At 38.6% G+C, this 17,514-nt stretch overlaps 1 protein-coding gene across 3 annotated transcripts in view; it reads left to right on the forward strand.

Annotated features, from left to right (window-relative positions):
* ksr2 (kinase suppressor of ras 2) overlaps positions 1-17,514 on the forward strand; it is a 142,095-nt gene that overhangs the window by 29,143 nt on the left and 95,438 nt on the right. For 2 of the 3 annotated variants that reach the window (XM_023276279.3, XM_023276278.3), the window contains exons 4-5: positions 4,065-4,100; positions 5,034-5,535. In XM_023276279.3, the coding sequence (XP_023132047.1) occupies positions 4,065-4,100; positions 5,034-5,535 (538 nt within the window). The remainder of the gene's footprint in view (positions 1-4,064; positions 4,101-5,033; positions 5,536-17,514) is intronic. The other variant, XM_035950986.2, reaches the window with a different exon arrangement.

Consider the following 17,514-nt stretch of genomic DNA (forward strand, 5'->3'; position numbering starts at 1 on the left):
GTGTCATGTAGCTGCATCCCAACCTCACAGTGATGAAAATTCCCTCCAGTTACAGTAATAGTTAGTATGTCGCAGCATGAAAAAACTACAAAAAATGCTAATTTGTCAACTTTATAGGTTGATCTCACCACGTACTGCATCTAAAACCTTTCCTTTTATCTGCTTCAAATAAAAAACATTTCTTTGATGTCACTGTTTTTTTAATATATTGGAGACAGGAGTCCAGCTAATTAGAGCAGAAATCTAGCAGAAATGTCAAGATTTCCGTTTATGCATTTATATGACTTTGCTGGAAAATGCAGCATTGATTGGTGGTTGCAAATGTATTTGGGTCATTTTGTACTGAGATACACTTAAAACGTGGCTCAGTGTGTAGGATTTAGGAGGATATATTAACAGAGATGTAACATAATATTCATGAAGAAGTTGTCAGTAGTGTATAATCTGCTGAAAATAACAATTGTTGTGTTTTTATACCTTAAAGCAAACTCTTTGTATCTACATAGGGCGCAGGTGCTCTTCTGTCAGGTTGCTACAGTAGCCCAGAATGGACAAACCAAACACTTCTGCGTTTTTTTTTCACGTTTATTAACAGCCGCAGTTGATTCTGCCATCTGCATCCTCCCCTCTAGATGCCGCTAAATACTTCACACCGGACCTTTAATGCATCCCAAAGAAAAAGAGCAATAAAGTACAAGAAAAGCAGTCAGTAAATGTAAATTCAAGCACATAGTAGGACTGCCTTTTGATAAAATAATTGAGGGCAGACCCGCCTTGATATCAGCACTCCGTCCCCCTTTTGAATAGTCTTTCAGCCCCCAGAAGTTGTGATAAATTAGAAAACTTTCATATGTATTTTTGTATCAAAGCTCTCCACTCGAAGCAACTTCTAAAATTTACTGTCTAACAAGCACAAGGCGCATAAATTACCTGAAATTCTCAAAGGGCTTATGCTCAGTCTGTGTTTGTCGTCTCATTTAGCTGTTTTTTTTTTTTTCGGGCTGTTGCTTAGGTGAGATTATGTGAAACAAGAATTTCATAAGTCAGGTCCTGTTACTATTTTGCTGTAGCAGTTGCTAAGATACTAGTGTGTGCTTCGTGCATTGACTCATTACTTGAAGCAACAGTTTCATGAGTGTGATTCAAGTTCATTGCTTCTCTCGCAGAGAAATTTTCACTCGGGCGTCAGCTTGATAAGCGCTGTCAAAAGTAGTTTTTGAAAAAAAAAGTGAAGCGAGAGTATAATTAACAGATGGAAGCTCGTAAATTAAATCAGAGGTGATCAGTCGGCCTTTCTGATTTCTACCTAATTCTGAAAAGTGCAGTGCAAATTGACGTCCTCGTGTGTTGGCCGGTCAGCCAGCTTTCTGTCACTTTTCTGATTAACGCTCACGTGGGGTCAAGCTGAACTTTTCTGAGAGGCCTGTCGTGGTTTTCTCGCTGCTAATAAAGGAGGCTTGATTGAGCATCCCCTCATCTTTTTCCTGCAGTGCTGGATGAGCACTCTTTCAGGCCCACTCATCCTTCCTCCATCTAGACGTCTTGCTGGAGGGTTTTGCAGGGTGAGATGTGGGTTCACACACACAAGTGTAAGTGCTGCACTGAAGCCAGAGTGGCAGCAACAACTCGACTCAAGAGATCCTGACTAATTTTTATTGATGTCGATTACAGCTGCCGTGTTCAGACCGATCAATTCTTTGTGTTTTTGGAAAAACACTCAACCTGTTGAAAATGACAGTTCGTACCAATAATAGAACTTACTTCCTTCTGAAGTTTCCTTTCGGGTTTTCCATTGCACATTTTGTAGTTTTCACAGTAACATGTTCTGTGCAGGGGTTGGATAAACCGTGTACCATGCAGTGCGGATACCTGACAGGTTTCCATGACAACGAAGACAACACTGGTTTCACTGATTAGAATTGCAGGAAATAATCAGCAACATCACCTGATTAATTGTAATGTTGACTTTTTTTAGCGTTTTTTTTTTTTTCACAGCCTTTTTGCGTGTGTTTGCTCCTGTTTGGTGGAAAATAGTTGTGAAGTTTGAGTAGCTGTGATTCTGGATGTATTTGTACCACAGTTGATTCTCATTTTAAACTTATTCTCAATTTTCTTATGGATATTTTGGATACAAAATAGATATAGATTTGTAATTTCCAATGAATCTAAGTTCAACATTCACTCTTCTACTTTTTTTGGGGGGGTTTCTGGCTTTGTAAAGTTTTCTGCTAAAGGCACCACCATTTCCTTTAGTTGTGTGGTGCATTGATGATAGTTTACAGTTGGTTTGTTAGAGATATTGTTTGGAAAAAGGTTGACAAGAACACTGGAGCTCAACCAAAGCAGTAAATACAGAATATTAGGCTTAATAATCAGGACTTTTTCTATTCAGTTTTATGCATATACTGTAGCCTGTATTGCTTAACTTATTTTTTTCTTTTTTAATGAAGAAAACCAAACATACTTCTGTTCATCCCTTGTGTTATTCAACCAGAACAGTTCAAATCTCTGAACCCTAAAGCCCACTGGTGTGTTTAAAAGACATGTTATCTTTAAAATTACACCAGTTTTTGACCCAAAAATTCAATAAACGGAAAGCACTGACAGATTTTCAGCTTTCTGGCAGTCCTAATCTGACAGAACTAATCATGTGCACCCTCAGATCCCAAATTAAAGCTTAAAATCGTGACTTTCCATTGAAATCACTGCATTCTACATATTTCATTTAAAAATTTGTTAAAATTATACCCTGTTCTCTAACCAGATTCTGTAAAAAAAAAACAAAAAATTCTGCACTCCTTGGTGCGACCGAGAAGCTGTGTTTACATTTAGTGGCTATTATAGAAGCAAATTAAACATGCAAATAGTTAAATATCTTTAATATGTGGAACCACTAGTGTTTTTTTGCCAGTTTTGGTAACGTGCGGGAATTTGAGAAAATGTTATACATTGTGATTCATGCTGATTTTTAGATTCATAGTATTATAACTGTGTCACACTGTACAGAAGATATTTTTGGGTTCTTTCAGTTTCAATAGAGGTGCAGGATATTGCAGTGAAATATGAGCCAACAGTGAGGACAAATGTGGAAGGAGCAAAAAATGTCTTTGAGATTCAGTGTTGAGCTTAAGTCTGAATGCTCAAACTGGACTTTATCTCAGAGTCTTTTGACTTTGGAAGGAAAAGCTCATGAAGACTCGTGTTCTACTGAGCATAAAGCTTAACTTTTAATTTTTTCTGCAAATTATTCAGAAAACAGAACTTTGTTGGTTTTCTCTTGTATAAGCAACTATTGAAACTTCTAAGCTGCAGTATGTAAACTGCACCCACATTTCTGCTTAAACAAAATGTTTTTTTTTGGTTTCAGACTCGCTAAACACGACCCCAGGAAAATGAAAACTTGCCGTCTCAACACTCACTTTGTTGAAAAGAAAATGTAGAAGCCCCCCTCTCCCTTCAAGACGACTAAAAGTGTTAAAAAAAAAAAAGAAAACAAGACCCTTGAAAATCCCTGTACATTATGTCCCTTGTGTCTTTTTTCGGCTCATCGATCCTCGCGGCCTTTTTTTTCATAACATTACAGAATAGAAAAGGCTGCTGGCTCTTTTTTTTTTTTTTATATTAACCCGCCGTAAGTTTTTCTATTCAACTGGGACCTTTTATGGCTGATATTTCTCGCGGTTCATTTGATGTTGCTGGTGTTGATATTGTGTTTGAAGTTTGTGTTTTTTGATGCTCGTAGCTCCTTGGAGACAGTGTCAGGGAAGAAAAATAATGACACAAAACAAAAAAAGAAAGACGTGCAGGGTTTTTGACAGAAATTTGCATTAATCGTGGTGGTCATTTGCAGTTTTATGAGGTCAATATTGGCCACACTTGGTCACGCATAAGATGCTGTATCTGTTTAGACGTACCCAGGATCAGTTCTACCAACGTTATGCTTTGTTTTGCTGCACGGCCCTTTTGGCTGTGAAGAACTGCAGATGGAAACACAAGTAGAATATTTCAGCTGTTTCTTTTCCAGATCAATAAAAACGTTCTTTTTTTTTTGTTTCTTTCTGAAGAACAACTTGAGGAGGATAAATTGCACAGTAACGGAGGTAAAGTATTGTCGCCTGAGCTCGAAAACACTCATTTTGGCTGCTCACTTTCAAGTTTTTCTTTTTGTCCCCCCTTTGTCATTCAACTGAAAGTTTAGTTTTGGTAAAAGTTGGCTTGTGTTATGACTCATGCAGCTTTTGCTCCGTTATGTTTTTGCGCTCTTCCATTTCTCTCATTCTCCTGCTCCATCCACTGATGCTTAATCTGCTCCACATTAGCATATTTGAACACCACTGCACTACTAATATGTTCACATCAGATAACAGCAAAGTTAATTCTTCATTACCTAAATTGAGCACATTAGCAGGCTGTAAATGTCTGCCTGCTTCCAGGATTACTAACTGCTGCAATCATGAATAAACGCTAGTGGGTGTTATAATATTAAATGCACGGCAGGAACTAATTTAGTTTAACTTGATACACCGTATTACACACAAATGTTCACCCAAATTATTAAGACACACATTTTTTTTTTTTTTGCTTCACCCAAGTGGTATCCTGACTTGCAATTGTAGATTTCTCTCCTGTACTGACAAAATATTTCAAATTCAAATTCAGTCATTATTTTTTTTCATAAAAGCACTGTTTTGACAGTTTTCAGTGGGAATAATTCTCCTTTTATAAAGCAGTTCTGCTGAAAATAAGATGATCTGTAGAGTCATCGTGACATTGTTTCTGGAGATGTTGCTCTTTTGTTTTTTAAAGGTCATTTTTAAAAGCTGTGAGCAACATTAAATCCATTTATTTACACTGTATAGTAGGTGGAGTTTGACCTGGACAAATGAGACCACAACTACGTGCATGCCTGGATACCACTACAGATATCAAAGACAATATGTTATTTTGTAGTTTGTGTGAGCCCCTAAAGCATTCATTTTCTACCGTATGTTCCAACCAGGTGCTCTGCTGTCTGCATGTTTGTCCTCCAACAGGGAGCCAGGCGAAACAGGACTGGTCCATCCAGTGGCCCACCTCTGAATCTGGAAAGGAAAACACTCCGGTGTGCCAGCCAGAGGCCAGTCAGTGGATTCGTTTCCAGCTCTCCCAAAGCCCCAAAGTCCAGTCCAAGTACAACCAGCACATGTGCCACAGCCCCCAGGCCCTGGCCCCCCCTTTGTATGCCGATCGGCTCACCGTCGACAGCCCCGCCACCGGCCTCTTCCCTCCCCTGGACACTGGTCATCGCTCCCTGCCCCCGTCACCCCGCCAGAGGCATTTTGGCCACACGCCTCCTCGGACTCCCTTGGTGGTCAACACTATGACCCCGCCTGGCACTCCCCCCATGAGGCGAAGAAACAAAGTGAAGGCCCCGGGAACGCCGCCTCCGCCGAGCCGCAAGCTCATCCACCTGCTGCCGGGCTTCACCGCACTGCACCGCAGCAAATCCCACGAGTTCCAGCTGGGGAACCGCTTGGAGGACACGCAGACACCAAAGTAAGTGCTGTTCTCCTCTGGATTTATTGTGGCTGCAGGTTTGAAGCTTTGTGCGTTTACTGGTTAAAATTATCACCCTACTCCTAAAATCTGGAAGAGTGGATTCCATTTTAACATCATTCCCAAACTGTGACAGAAAACAATGAAATGTTAAACCAGCCTTGTTTTACCCTAGTTTTGATCACATTATAAACACACAACAGAATATTATTTGATTTGTAAGACAAATGCTAGGAGTTTCTTGAGATTTATATACTGAAAAACCTTTAATATCAAATGAGCTATTTGTCAAATATATATGAATGTTGCATCATTTTTAAAGAATCATGTGACTCATGACAGATAAAGCATTCAATAAAATAAAAAATAAAATAAAATAAATAAATAAAATTTAAAGCATTCATTTTCTGATAACTTAGTTTTTAAAATTATATTTTTTTTCAATTATATAATAAGAACTTGCCTATTTTCAAACAGTATTAGTTATATTACATATAATTATATAATTGAAAATGATGTGGTTGCAACAAGAAGCAGAGAATTTGAGATGATAGGATTATTCAGATTCTATCAGTGCTAGTATTGGCAATACTGCAATAAATCATACTCCATTACAAGTGAAGCCCAAGCAGATCTGCCATTTTCCCTCTCATGGGTTCATTTTTCACTGCAATATAAAGTCCTGCACCTCTATGGAAAACAGCACAACCATTCCTAGAAGGAGAGAGAACTCAAAAATGTGTGACAGTTGTATCGTCATAAGATATTTAAAAAAAAATACTGAATTTCTTTGATTAAAAAAAAAGAGAAAAGAACTTAAATCAACACCTACAACACAGGTGTTATGGTGATCTTTTTTTTAAAAAAATTGCCTGCTGACCTACTTTATACACGTTTTTTCGCACATTGAAATGTTACACTATGTTTTGATGACCGTATCTAACTATTTTATTCTTGGATTTAGTAATATTTAGTTTATGTTTTTGTGCTACAATTCATCATAGCTGCCCAATCAGTTCTAAAAGTTAAACAAAAATAACTGTCTTTATTACTTTTGTTGTCAGTATTTCATATTAAAAAAGTATTTTGTGTTTTGTTTTGCATTTTTGTGACCTGAACTGAATATCGTTCAGAAAATATCACTAGTTGAGTTCTGCATTAATAATTTTTTTGTGAATGTGAGCTCAAAGATGGGACTGATCATGACAGCTTGAAATGTATTTATTTTTTAATATTTTAATTCACCCATAGCAAGAAACTACTTGATTTGCTTGTCCAATATTGCAAATTCTGAATAAGTGGCATGATGAGAAACAACAGTGAAAATTACAGGCTTTTTTCTTTAATATTTCATCAGATATTATCATTCAAACATAGCTTCAAATCTGAGTATGCGAGTTGGGTCGACAAGCTATAATTTCACAGATACTTTGCTAAATGTTGGTAGTTTATGATAAAAAAAAAGTTTAAAGCAAAACAGAGCTGCTCAAGCAGAAGGTCGATGATAAGTTCAGATGGAATAACCCGAATTAGAAGTGAAGCAGCATGGTTTTATTGTGTCAGTGTCGAAGTTATCTTTTCCCATAAAGTGTCTCTAAGACAATATTCCAAATCTAGCAAAGGCCAGTCAGTTTCAGCAGATGGTCTGCCTGAAGCAAACATTCAGAGCCTCCGTCCCGGCCTCGGTCTGCTCTGCACAAGGCCTCACGACGTAATTCCATTTGATCCAAGTAGTTTAGAAAGGAAGTTCGGACCCCACCTTTCCTTTCAGCAGTTTTACTCGAACATAATCTTCCACCAGACCCCAATCAGATTAATTCATGGGAGGACATCATTGCCCATAAAGAACCAATGGCCTGTCGGCAGAGATAAGGGGGCCTTCGGGCCGAGTTCCTGACTGGCCGTCCCTACGTCTGGTGCTATGCTGATCAGATTTGGCCGTGGACAGGGTGCACCACTGCTCGGTAATCAGGAACCAGAGTCTGCCTCAGGAGAGCTGCACTCATTTTGATAATGCCATTAGATGACAGTGCACTATCGCTGCTACACTTGGTAAGTTCATATCTGGCAGTCGTCCCCTGCTTTTGCGATGGCCATCTGGGTTATATGTGATGTGCGCCTGGTCGGGGCCGCGTCCACACATGTCGGCGGGTGTCTGCTCAGTGACGAGTGGATCGTAGCTGCAGTGAATAGGCTCCAACGGCATTAGAGAATTGATTACCGGTCCCCGAGCACTGATAGACTGCAGGCTGCGAGTTGAGCCGCTCTAATCAATAGCCTGTGTGTGCCTGGAAATGTTGCGACTCATCGAGACAGGGCAAATCTGCTGGCTTCTCTGATAGCCAAGAACCTCATAATACATCATAATTGGTTGGAGGACGGTTGCTGGCGAGCATCAGGTTGGTTGTTCAGTCAGTTCTGGCATGAGGCTGAGTTTGTTTTGTATCTGGATGTGTAACAATGCAAAGTTAGTTTCTATTTTTTTTTTTTACCTCCTGATTGCTTAAAAATTACTCAGTTTTATACTCTCTTAAGTCTTGCATCAAGATTCCTCATCTGATTTTTCAATCGGGATGAAAAACAACTTGCAAACACTTCACTGGAGCTGAATAAAATAGAAATCACACAATATTGCCTACCTAAACAGCTGCTTCTTTGTTTAACATGCTCCTTCCATACTGTCCATATTGCCCCTTATTATTAAACTCAGGTTTTTAATAAGCTCACAGTGCTCCATAGGTCCTCATTTTCTTGTGCTTAATTACCTGGCATGATGGCCAGGACACAATAACCAGAGATTACCCCCTGACCCCAAGAGACATTTTTCTCCCTTTATCTTAATGAGATATGGCCTAATATCTCATTATCACTGCATAATACAGCACAAAGACTATATAGCTGAATGTGCAAGGCTACCTGGCATATACTGATGATGGATGAACCGAAATTTGCTTTATCCGCAGACAGATAAGTGACATTTTAGTTTGTCAAAAATTTAATAATCTCCCAATGCTTTCTTTTACATTGGAAATATGCAAGTATGTTAGAGATGAAGATAAAAATTGCTTAAATGATTACATTATACATGAAAATATGAATAAAAATTAATTGTATTCTGCTTTGCTGGAATGCAGTCTCTTCTTATGCACGTTAAAGTCAGAAAAAATCTAATATATATGTTTAATATTCCTGCTTTTCATCTCACGTACTAATTAAAGTCATTTTGTAATATTGGCTACATTGCAAATAGTTGCCTATTGTTGTCTATCGAAGCATCTAAATTGCCTTTCTAATGCATAATAACCTCTATTTCAATGTTTTTCATTTCCAATTCCACAAATATTGGCTCTCAAATATGTTTTTTTTTCTGCAATCATTGTTTGAAAATTGTTTTTCTGGTTGCTTATTTTGATTGCAAAAGTTGGTGAATGCAACGGTTTGCCTGCGCGGACCCTCATCTTCGGCTTTATAGCTTTGTACTTCTCTGTTTAATGTGTTTGTCTGTGTGATAATGTGTTTTCCTTTTCAGCTCGCAGTGAACCACATGGTTTTCTATCCCATCCATAGAAATAATGAGCAAATTGCCTCCTTACCTGAGCGTTCAGTATTATCTACAAATCCAAGAAAGTCTCCCCCCCGAAATGAAACAGCTGCCAATTTTTGCAAGTCAAAATGCATAAGAGAGGCAAACTTTCAGCTGTGTGGGGAAATTGGAGTGTTGTTTCTCACCACCTGTCAAGCACCAGTCCAAATATATTCAGGAATGATTTGGTCCTCTGTGTCTTCATAAAGATATTTGGGTCTGTTTTTGTTTTTTTTTTTCTTTCTTTTTGGCAACAAATGCTCAACTGTCTTTGCTTTTAGCCGTTTTCAGCTGGATAGAAGACCTATTAAGATGAGATGAGGTGCTTTTTCCAATAGCATTAGCAGATAGCTAATATGTTCATACTACATAGAGACATTTGATCAAGAAAAAATGTTTCAATGGATATTAAACATTATTCAGGAATTGACTATATATGTAGAGAGAGATTTCCAACTGTGATTTATGAATTTTTTCCAGACTAATTATGTTGAGATTGGACAAACAATTTTACAAATAGATTCTTTCTGACTGGAAATGACATGAACTAGTGATTAATTTCAACTGTTTCTGTGATATTTACTGCAAATACCATGTGCAAAACTATTCCTACGCTTTCTTGGTGGTCAGTGGCAAAGCCTTTATTTGCCACCACCAGAAACAAATGGTGCTAATAAGCTTTTTCGCATGTCTCCATTGGGATTTTCAGGTCGTTGAGGTTGGAAGTCTTCCTTGCCATCACTCTGGTCTTCAGTTCTCTCCACGGCTTCTCACTGAGATGCAAGGGTTGCTCTAAAATGCTGATATTGTTTATTTTTTGACCACTTTGACTGAATGTTTCAGATCATTGTCTTGCTGGAAGGTCCAGTGCTGCTCAAGGTTAAGGTTTTCTGAATCTTAATGTAGTTCTCTTTTGTCAAATGCCATTTGAATTGGTGAGGTTGCCTGGCCCATTGGGCGGATTTTCCCCCAAAGCATTTAATTCCAATTACGATTCTTGACTGTGGACTTGGTGGTGTTCTTGAGGTCGAATGCTTCTCCTTTCCTTCGCCAAAAAAAACATCACATCACTCTTTCCACACACCCATTTTTAACCTATCCAACCACAGAACTGATGACCAGGAACTTTCTTCTTGGTCTAGGTGAGTTTTTGAAAATGCTTGGAGTGTTTTTGTGTGCCCATCTTTGAGAAACCCAATTGAGATCATCCTTGTTTAGTGCCAGCTGGAGTGTCTGGTTGAGATCTGCTTGGTCTTGGTGTTGGTCCTTGAATTCTTCTTGGCCTCTTGAACTTACTTTTTTGCCACTTTTGACATCCTACCATGGCCTTTGAGATTTTTTCCACACTTCAAAACTCCTTGTACTTTGTGAATACACTTTGCACTGTGGCTTCTGATGCTTGAAAACGCTTGGATATGACTTTATGACCTTTTCCCATCTTGTGAGCAACACCTGTCTCTCACTGATGGACCCTAATAGCAGCACTTTGGTTTTAGTCATGACTTGCAAATGACTAGTGACCAACTAGAGAACTCCTATATCAACTGCTGTCAATTTATAGTGCAAAAGAAAGCTCTAGAACATTGTAGGAATGGCCAGATCTATTTGTAATGGTGTAGAAGCTGCACATCTTAGAGATTTCTGACAATTTCATAAGTTTGGACATGCCATTTTTAGTTAAAAAAAAAAAAAAAAAAAAAGTCCACCACAATGTCTAACCATTTTTTGTGACTTCTTTGTGCAATTTCCAGTCAGAAGAAACCAATTGGTCAAAAAGAAATCTACTATGAGATCAAATTGTCATGGGTATGAATAATTTTAGGCTTAACTGTAGCTACTGAGCACATTGTTCTTGTTCCTATGGTAATGACTCTGGCTCAGTTCGATAGATGTAATGTAAAAATAGATCTTCTGACATGACTTCAACAAGTAGCATAATCTTACCAATTAACATGTGAAATCATTTGGAAGCGATGACGTTCGTTCTTTGTCTGTGGAAGCCGTTAAAGAAGTCAGATCCTCATATCTTGATTGGACTCTGCATTAGCATCTAAGAGCTCAGATTTGTGCTTAGCTGATTGTGATGCAGCAAAACATTTCTGCATTAGTTTCAAATGCATTTTTACGTGTTAAAACAAATCCTCTCAGCCAACAATTCAGAATATCACTGAAAAAACAAAAGCCAGAAGCAAGAGCAGTTCAAAAAGAAATGTTTTACGGTCACCCCTCCTGTTTACAGCAGTACCTTCTATATCAATTTGTGATGACTACAAAGTAGAAAAACAGATTCCCCGTCCTGTAATTAATGAGTTGATTCTCAGCATGGTGAAAAAATATGCTGAGTTCAGGGATGTTGCCAAGTTTAGCGGAATTAGGGAAGTAATTAGTTTAAAATTAGTCTGAATCATTCAGTGTACATTGGCAATAAATAAGCATATACAGTAGGGGACTGCAGTTCACATTTAAATACTGAATTTCCATGTGTTTAATATTAGTGTTTGTTTTTTTTGTCTTGAAGGCAGCAGTCTAAGTCAGAAAATACCCAGTTTTATTAGCTTAATTTATGTTTAAATTGTGATCTGTTTAAAAATTTAGCAACAACCCCAACAACACAAGGTTAGAAATAGTTTGCTTTTGACTGCTAAATGTTCCCATAATGGAATAAATACAGAGCAAAATACAACATTTTGACCTTATCGGTTATTTATTCAATCATTATCAACAGCAGTGAAGTTATGTTCCAGAAGCCAGGCTGTTATATCAACTTACACAACAGTTAAGCTACAGAAATGCACATTTTGCTCAATTTAAGTCATAGAATCCAACAAGATGTGCCCAAGAACCTACATGGCTTAGAATGCATTAGATATTGCTTTTAAGCTAACTAACTTTAACAGAAAATGTAATCAACCTGGACAGTAAGTGGTAATCTGTGACATATGATGTACTCTGTCATCACACACATCTTGGGAAGCTGTTTTCATGGAAGGATTTGCAGCATAGAGGGTAAAACTGCATCTCTGAGTGTTTCTGTGAAAATGTCATCAAGTCACTGTTAACCTCCTGGGACATGCCTGAATATGCCCGGTATATAATCAATTGAAAAGCCACACATCATGAGATGTGGCTCACCAGATGTTTTTGGATTCCCCTTTCAATTCGTCTTGTCGTATCTCTTCGACAGAGAGAGACGCAGACAATTACATTCTTCTATTAATGTATTTAACGTCTTGCCAGGAAGGTGAGAATTTCTTAATGACTCCATCCTTTCCTTCTTCATTTACTAATTTGACTTTGAAATGTGAGAACCACTTTCTGCTTTCAATCAATTCCTACCCACCCCACTGAGCCATTGCAAACACAGAATTGCGCACGCACGCACGCACGCACGCACGCACGCACGCACGCACGCACGCACACACACACACACACACACACACACATACGCACACACGTACACATGCACACGTATACCGGCACAATTAGTAAATCAATCAAACCAGCAGTGCCCTTTTTTGACGTACTCCAGAGATTTGCTAATCATTCTCTAATGTCTCTTTCAAGGATTATTCTGTTTTCACTGTTGGAGTGAGAATTACCGATTCTTCATCCCAAGACCTCTGCATTAATCCAGCTGGTAGCACAGTGATGATATAATGATTTAAAAAAACGATTAAAATGAAATATTTGATCAATGTCCCATGCGGGGGAAACAGTGGAAAATGAAACAGGAACTGAAACAGAAACTGTAAGAAATTCCTTTTAGACTGACACAATGTATGTAAAGATTTGACTACTCAGTCTGATAAGGGAGTAAACTAGAAAATGATGTAATTTTACTGTTTTTTAAAGAAATTAAACAAAGCAAAACTTTACCAGAAAGAGGGAGGAAATAATTACAATTACAAAAAAATTACAATTCAAAGGGATTAACTTCAATACCCAGCGTTCTTTCGTGTTAAATCACTCCCAAGTTGTGCTTCCATTTGTACAAATAGCATTCGTATATTTGGCCACTCTGTCCCAAAGTCTCCTTTTAGTGAAGCCTACATAAAAACACCAACAAATGCATTCAGGTCAGTAGTAGCAGTACATAGGTAGTATTACAGCTCTTGAAGCTGGTGAAAGGGTAGGACTGCATCAATTTTTGCTACGTTCTCATAGTAATTGCAATCACCACAGCAGAAATTGCCATTGGGTGAAGTTCAGGAGTAGCACGGCAACTTCTGATTAGTTTATCGTTGATCGTTGAGGTTCTTTTAAGACTGATCTTAGTGAATACCTCCGTGAATATACTGCTTTCAATGATATCCGTGTTTTTCTTTTCGATCTGGACTGCTACTTTGCCATAATGTGTGTGTTTGCTTGTTTAATATACAAGCCTATGCTGCCTGGTAGACATTTCTGTCCCACAAACGGTAGCAACAATAAGATTTTCAGGCTGAATCTTTCAGAATCCGGCCCAGAAACATTTTTATTTCTGTATTTTCAATTACTGAGCAAATGTGTAAGTTGCAACAACCATGACGCTTGACCAGTCAGCAACTTCAACCGCTAATAGTTTCTGGTCTACCAGAAAATAACCCCAAAAGAAGGATGTTTCTGGGTTCCAGGAATTATAGATTAAGATTTTTTGGTTCCGTCTCATTCTCCTTGAGAAAATGCAGGTCAAGTTTCTTAGATTTTGCAAAGGCTGTTGGGTTCCTGCATTGAAAAAGTTTTTGGAATCATATAGACTCTTGAGGGAAGAAAATACAGATAGAGATTTTTATTGAAAGGCTTCTTTGGTAAACATTCCCAATACCAGCAAATAGTTTTTTTTTTTGCTCAAAATACCTCCACAAAATGATTATATCTCACACCGCAGAAGTGTGCGAGGCTGAAATAGTTCTGGGCGACCTGCAATAGCTGTTTTACAGTTTTTCTTAGAAACATAAGTGCGCCGGATACCCAGCACCACTTAAACTTTAATTTCTAGGCAGGAGTGCAACAGTAATCTCATTCTGCTTATGTTGCACCCAACTTTCTCCTTCTCCCCACTTTATTTTTCACCATCTCTCTCCCCATATCTCTCTCTCTCTCCATGCCCTTTTCAAAGCAGAGAGAGGCTCTTTGGGCTGGAGTGTCAATTAATGAACCTCGTTGTCTATGTTAATGAGTAGTAACACGCGTGTGTGGAAAAGGCCAAGTGAGTTTTCAGTCTGTCACAGTCCCACTTGGCTCGTCACACCAGGATCATTCTGGAAAAGTGGGTGTGTTTGTTTTTCCACCGTCTCTTGTCTTGCCTTCCCCCTGCCAGTAGAAATGGTAATATCATATAGTTAATGCCACCTTATGAGACTTTCACAGCTTTTTGAATGTTAAGCACTTTCTTATTGAATTGGATGTTTGCTAATAAATCACATGGTGCCGGGGGTTGGCATGATTCACCCTCTGCTTCTCTCAGGGTAATTCTACCATACAGCACTCAGGGGAAGCAAATTTGCATCCCTTCCATGACTAATTTAGCTGTTTGCTTTCACTGAGCTGGTGTACACATCATATATTTCTCTCCCCCTTTCCTTTCCCCTTTCGCTCTCTGTTTCCTTTTCTTTCTCTCGTCACCCCTCTCATTATGCGTCTCTTTTGAGAACCTGTCAATGTGTTATTTTTCAGTCATCCGTAACATCTACCGATTCAGTCTTCAACATTTATTATTAGATTTGGTTTTCCGTGGTGCAAAGGAAACTGTGGCGAAGTTGCGATGATCGAGTGGTGAATGGTGAACATCACAAGAGGATTTGCTGTGAGGTGCCGCAGACTTAAAGGACCCACATTGTGCCCCTTTTCAGCACATTAATCAAAGTCTCACATGTTCCCAGAATGTGTCTTTCATTTTTTTTTTAGCTCAAAATACTGCAAAGATGGTTCATTTTATCGTGACTGTCTAACTTCTTTTTTTAGCCCTGTTTTAAATGGGCTGTTTTATCGTCTGTAGCTTTAAATACAGCTGAACAGTTTATGCACAACTGCTGACATAGACTTAAGTAAGTGCATTACATCAGGATTTTGTCTCTCTAAACCATCATTTGACATGGACATATCATCAAATTCACAGCACAGGCGTTGTTTTTCACTCTTGTGTATGGTGACTTTGTGCAATTATAAAATCAGCAGTTTAGTGTTGCATAGCTGCAGCTTGGAAATGGCTCTGAAATGACTGCTGGTTGACATGTAGTCTTAATTGGCTGCGTTTCAGTCACTATTTCATACTTGTTTCATTCTCTGACAAGAGAAACAGAAGAATATGTAAATGAGAACAGTTTTATTGGGAATTTGGCTGTGCTTAAATGCAGTATTTGTGAGCACAGAGAGCAGGAGAGAAGCAAACAGGTGTGAAGTGGCTGAATTTAGGTTGCACTGAGGTACAGCAGGCTACATGAAAACACAGTTACACATCCAGTCCTTGTTTATTGGTTTCAAATTGCTGTTAAAGTTTCCACATCTCTGAATGTCCCTCAGCATCCTATGGAGCTTTGTCCTGTAACCATACAATCAAAGCTCATGGTAGCGTTAGCCACATTAGCTTCACAATAAGCTAGCGCTAAGGATTTTGCTATTGTTGTGGTGGCCCTGCCATCAATAATAATATTTATCCACTGGAACCTTAGTTCCTCAGATGTCGGGAGTGCAGAACGACTCACTCTTGCAGCCAACAACAGATCATTTGGTGTACTTTGTTTGTGGCTGAGACATTTCAGTGTTAGCAGAAGCAGCTCTAGAAAGTAAATAAACCTTATAGATTGCGTGGCAGCTGCTCATTCTGAATTGTTAACCTGGAAGCAGTGAAGTTGCAGGATTATATGATGTTTGCACTAGACAACTATTGGTGTTGTTATATTTTCACTGATTTTTTTTTTATATAACTACAAGTTGTGTTGACATACAAGTCACAATAAAAATGGATTTTCACCATATCCATTTGTGATCCAAGTATAAACAAATATGTTAACTTCTGCATATAGCACTGGAACCTAATCTTACTTTCAAACTTATTAAGTGAGGCCCACGGTATACACTGATGTATCAAAAGATTACAACCACCTCTGCCTATTATACATTTGGTCTGAAGTGCCATCAAGCCATCTTCAACCTGCCGATGTGTGGATGCTGTTTTATCTGTAACCAGAATGTTAGCAGAAGATCCTTTAAGTCCTGTCAGTTAGAAGTTGGAATGACCAGAGATCAGACTTGTTCCACCCCATCCTCAACACCCAGCTGGTTGTTTGTAGTTTGACAACTGTCCTTAACAACTGGAGTGTCCCACAAGTACAGCTCTTTCAGAGATCATCGCAATGATTTGGCTCATGTCACAGTCACTCAGGTCTTCACTTCTGTACATTTCTGTAGGAATCCAACACATTAACTTTGAGACCCGACTATTTTCTTACCGTCTAAGATATCATCGACTTTGATGTGTGTGGATGTTAGGATAAAAACACTCTTTAGTGCTCATAAACATTATTTACAATACAATACAATAACTATAGAATGATGTTTAAGATTAGCATTGAAGATAGCCGTACAGTTGATCAGTATTAATATTATCAATCATGGTGTGACATGAGCTACATAAAAACATTTTTTTCCATTTAAAAGTCAAACTTAATAAACATCTTTGTAGTTTAAAACCTAATTCTTGTTGGCATATGATTTTAGTACAGGTGGTTTTAAAACGAAACACGGCATTGCCCCAAAATGACCTTGTATGTACCCTGCTGGATTTGAAAGTTTGGTTCAGCTAAATTCTTTTGACTCTGCAGTGCTCTGATGAAAACGGAAAAACTTTGAGGTCTATTACTTTTGCTGACCTCCTCAACTGTAGCAGCTGCCATCCTGAGAGTGCAGATGTTATTAAGCCACTGTCAAATGTCATCAAACTACACCCACACTGTCCCAAAGTGTTAATCTATAATCACGAAGAATGTCTTTTTTTCCAAGCTTTAACTTTGATTGTGGCTCAGTATGTCATTAATATTGAATTATTTGGATAATAATGAGAGGAAACAGAGTTTGTAGAGTTTTTTTTTTGGCTTTTGCTTCATTCATCTCATTTTCTGCTCTGTAGTTTTCATGAATGTAGCTAGCCGGCTAGCTACGTAGGTGACATTTCCTTTCTTAATCCTCACCTGCTAAGCTCTGATTGGTCGACTGTTTCTCCACCTGGCTGAAACATCCGTCGCAACTTTAGAGCTGCTCAACGAAGCGGACATGTGGGGCGATGGCTCAGATGTCTGGAACCAGGATAATCTGGTCGCACAGATTGAAGCACAGGCGCCGTTTCCATGGTTACCTGTAGTTTAACACACCTGGGGCAGTGACATGAAACAGGGATTACACCGTCGACTGGAAGTATG

The sequence above is a fragment of the Amphiprion ocellaris genome, chromosome 6 (assembly GCF_022539595.1).
Source record: "Amphiprion ocellaris isolate individual 3 ecotype Okinawa chromosome 6, ASM2253959v1, whole genome shotgun sequence".
Classification (NCBI taxonomy): Eukaryota; Metazoa; Chordata; class Actinopteri; family Pomacentridae; genus Amphiprion; species Amphiprion ocellaris.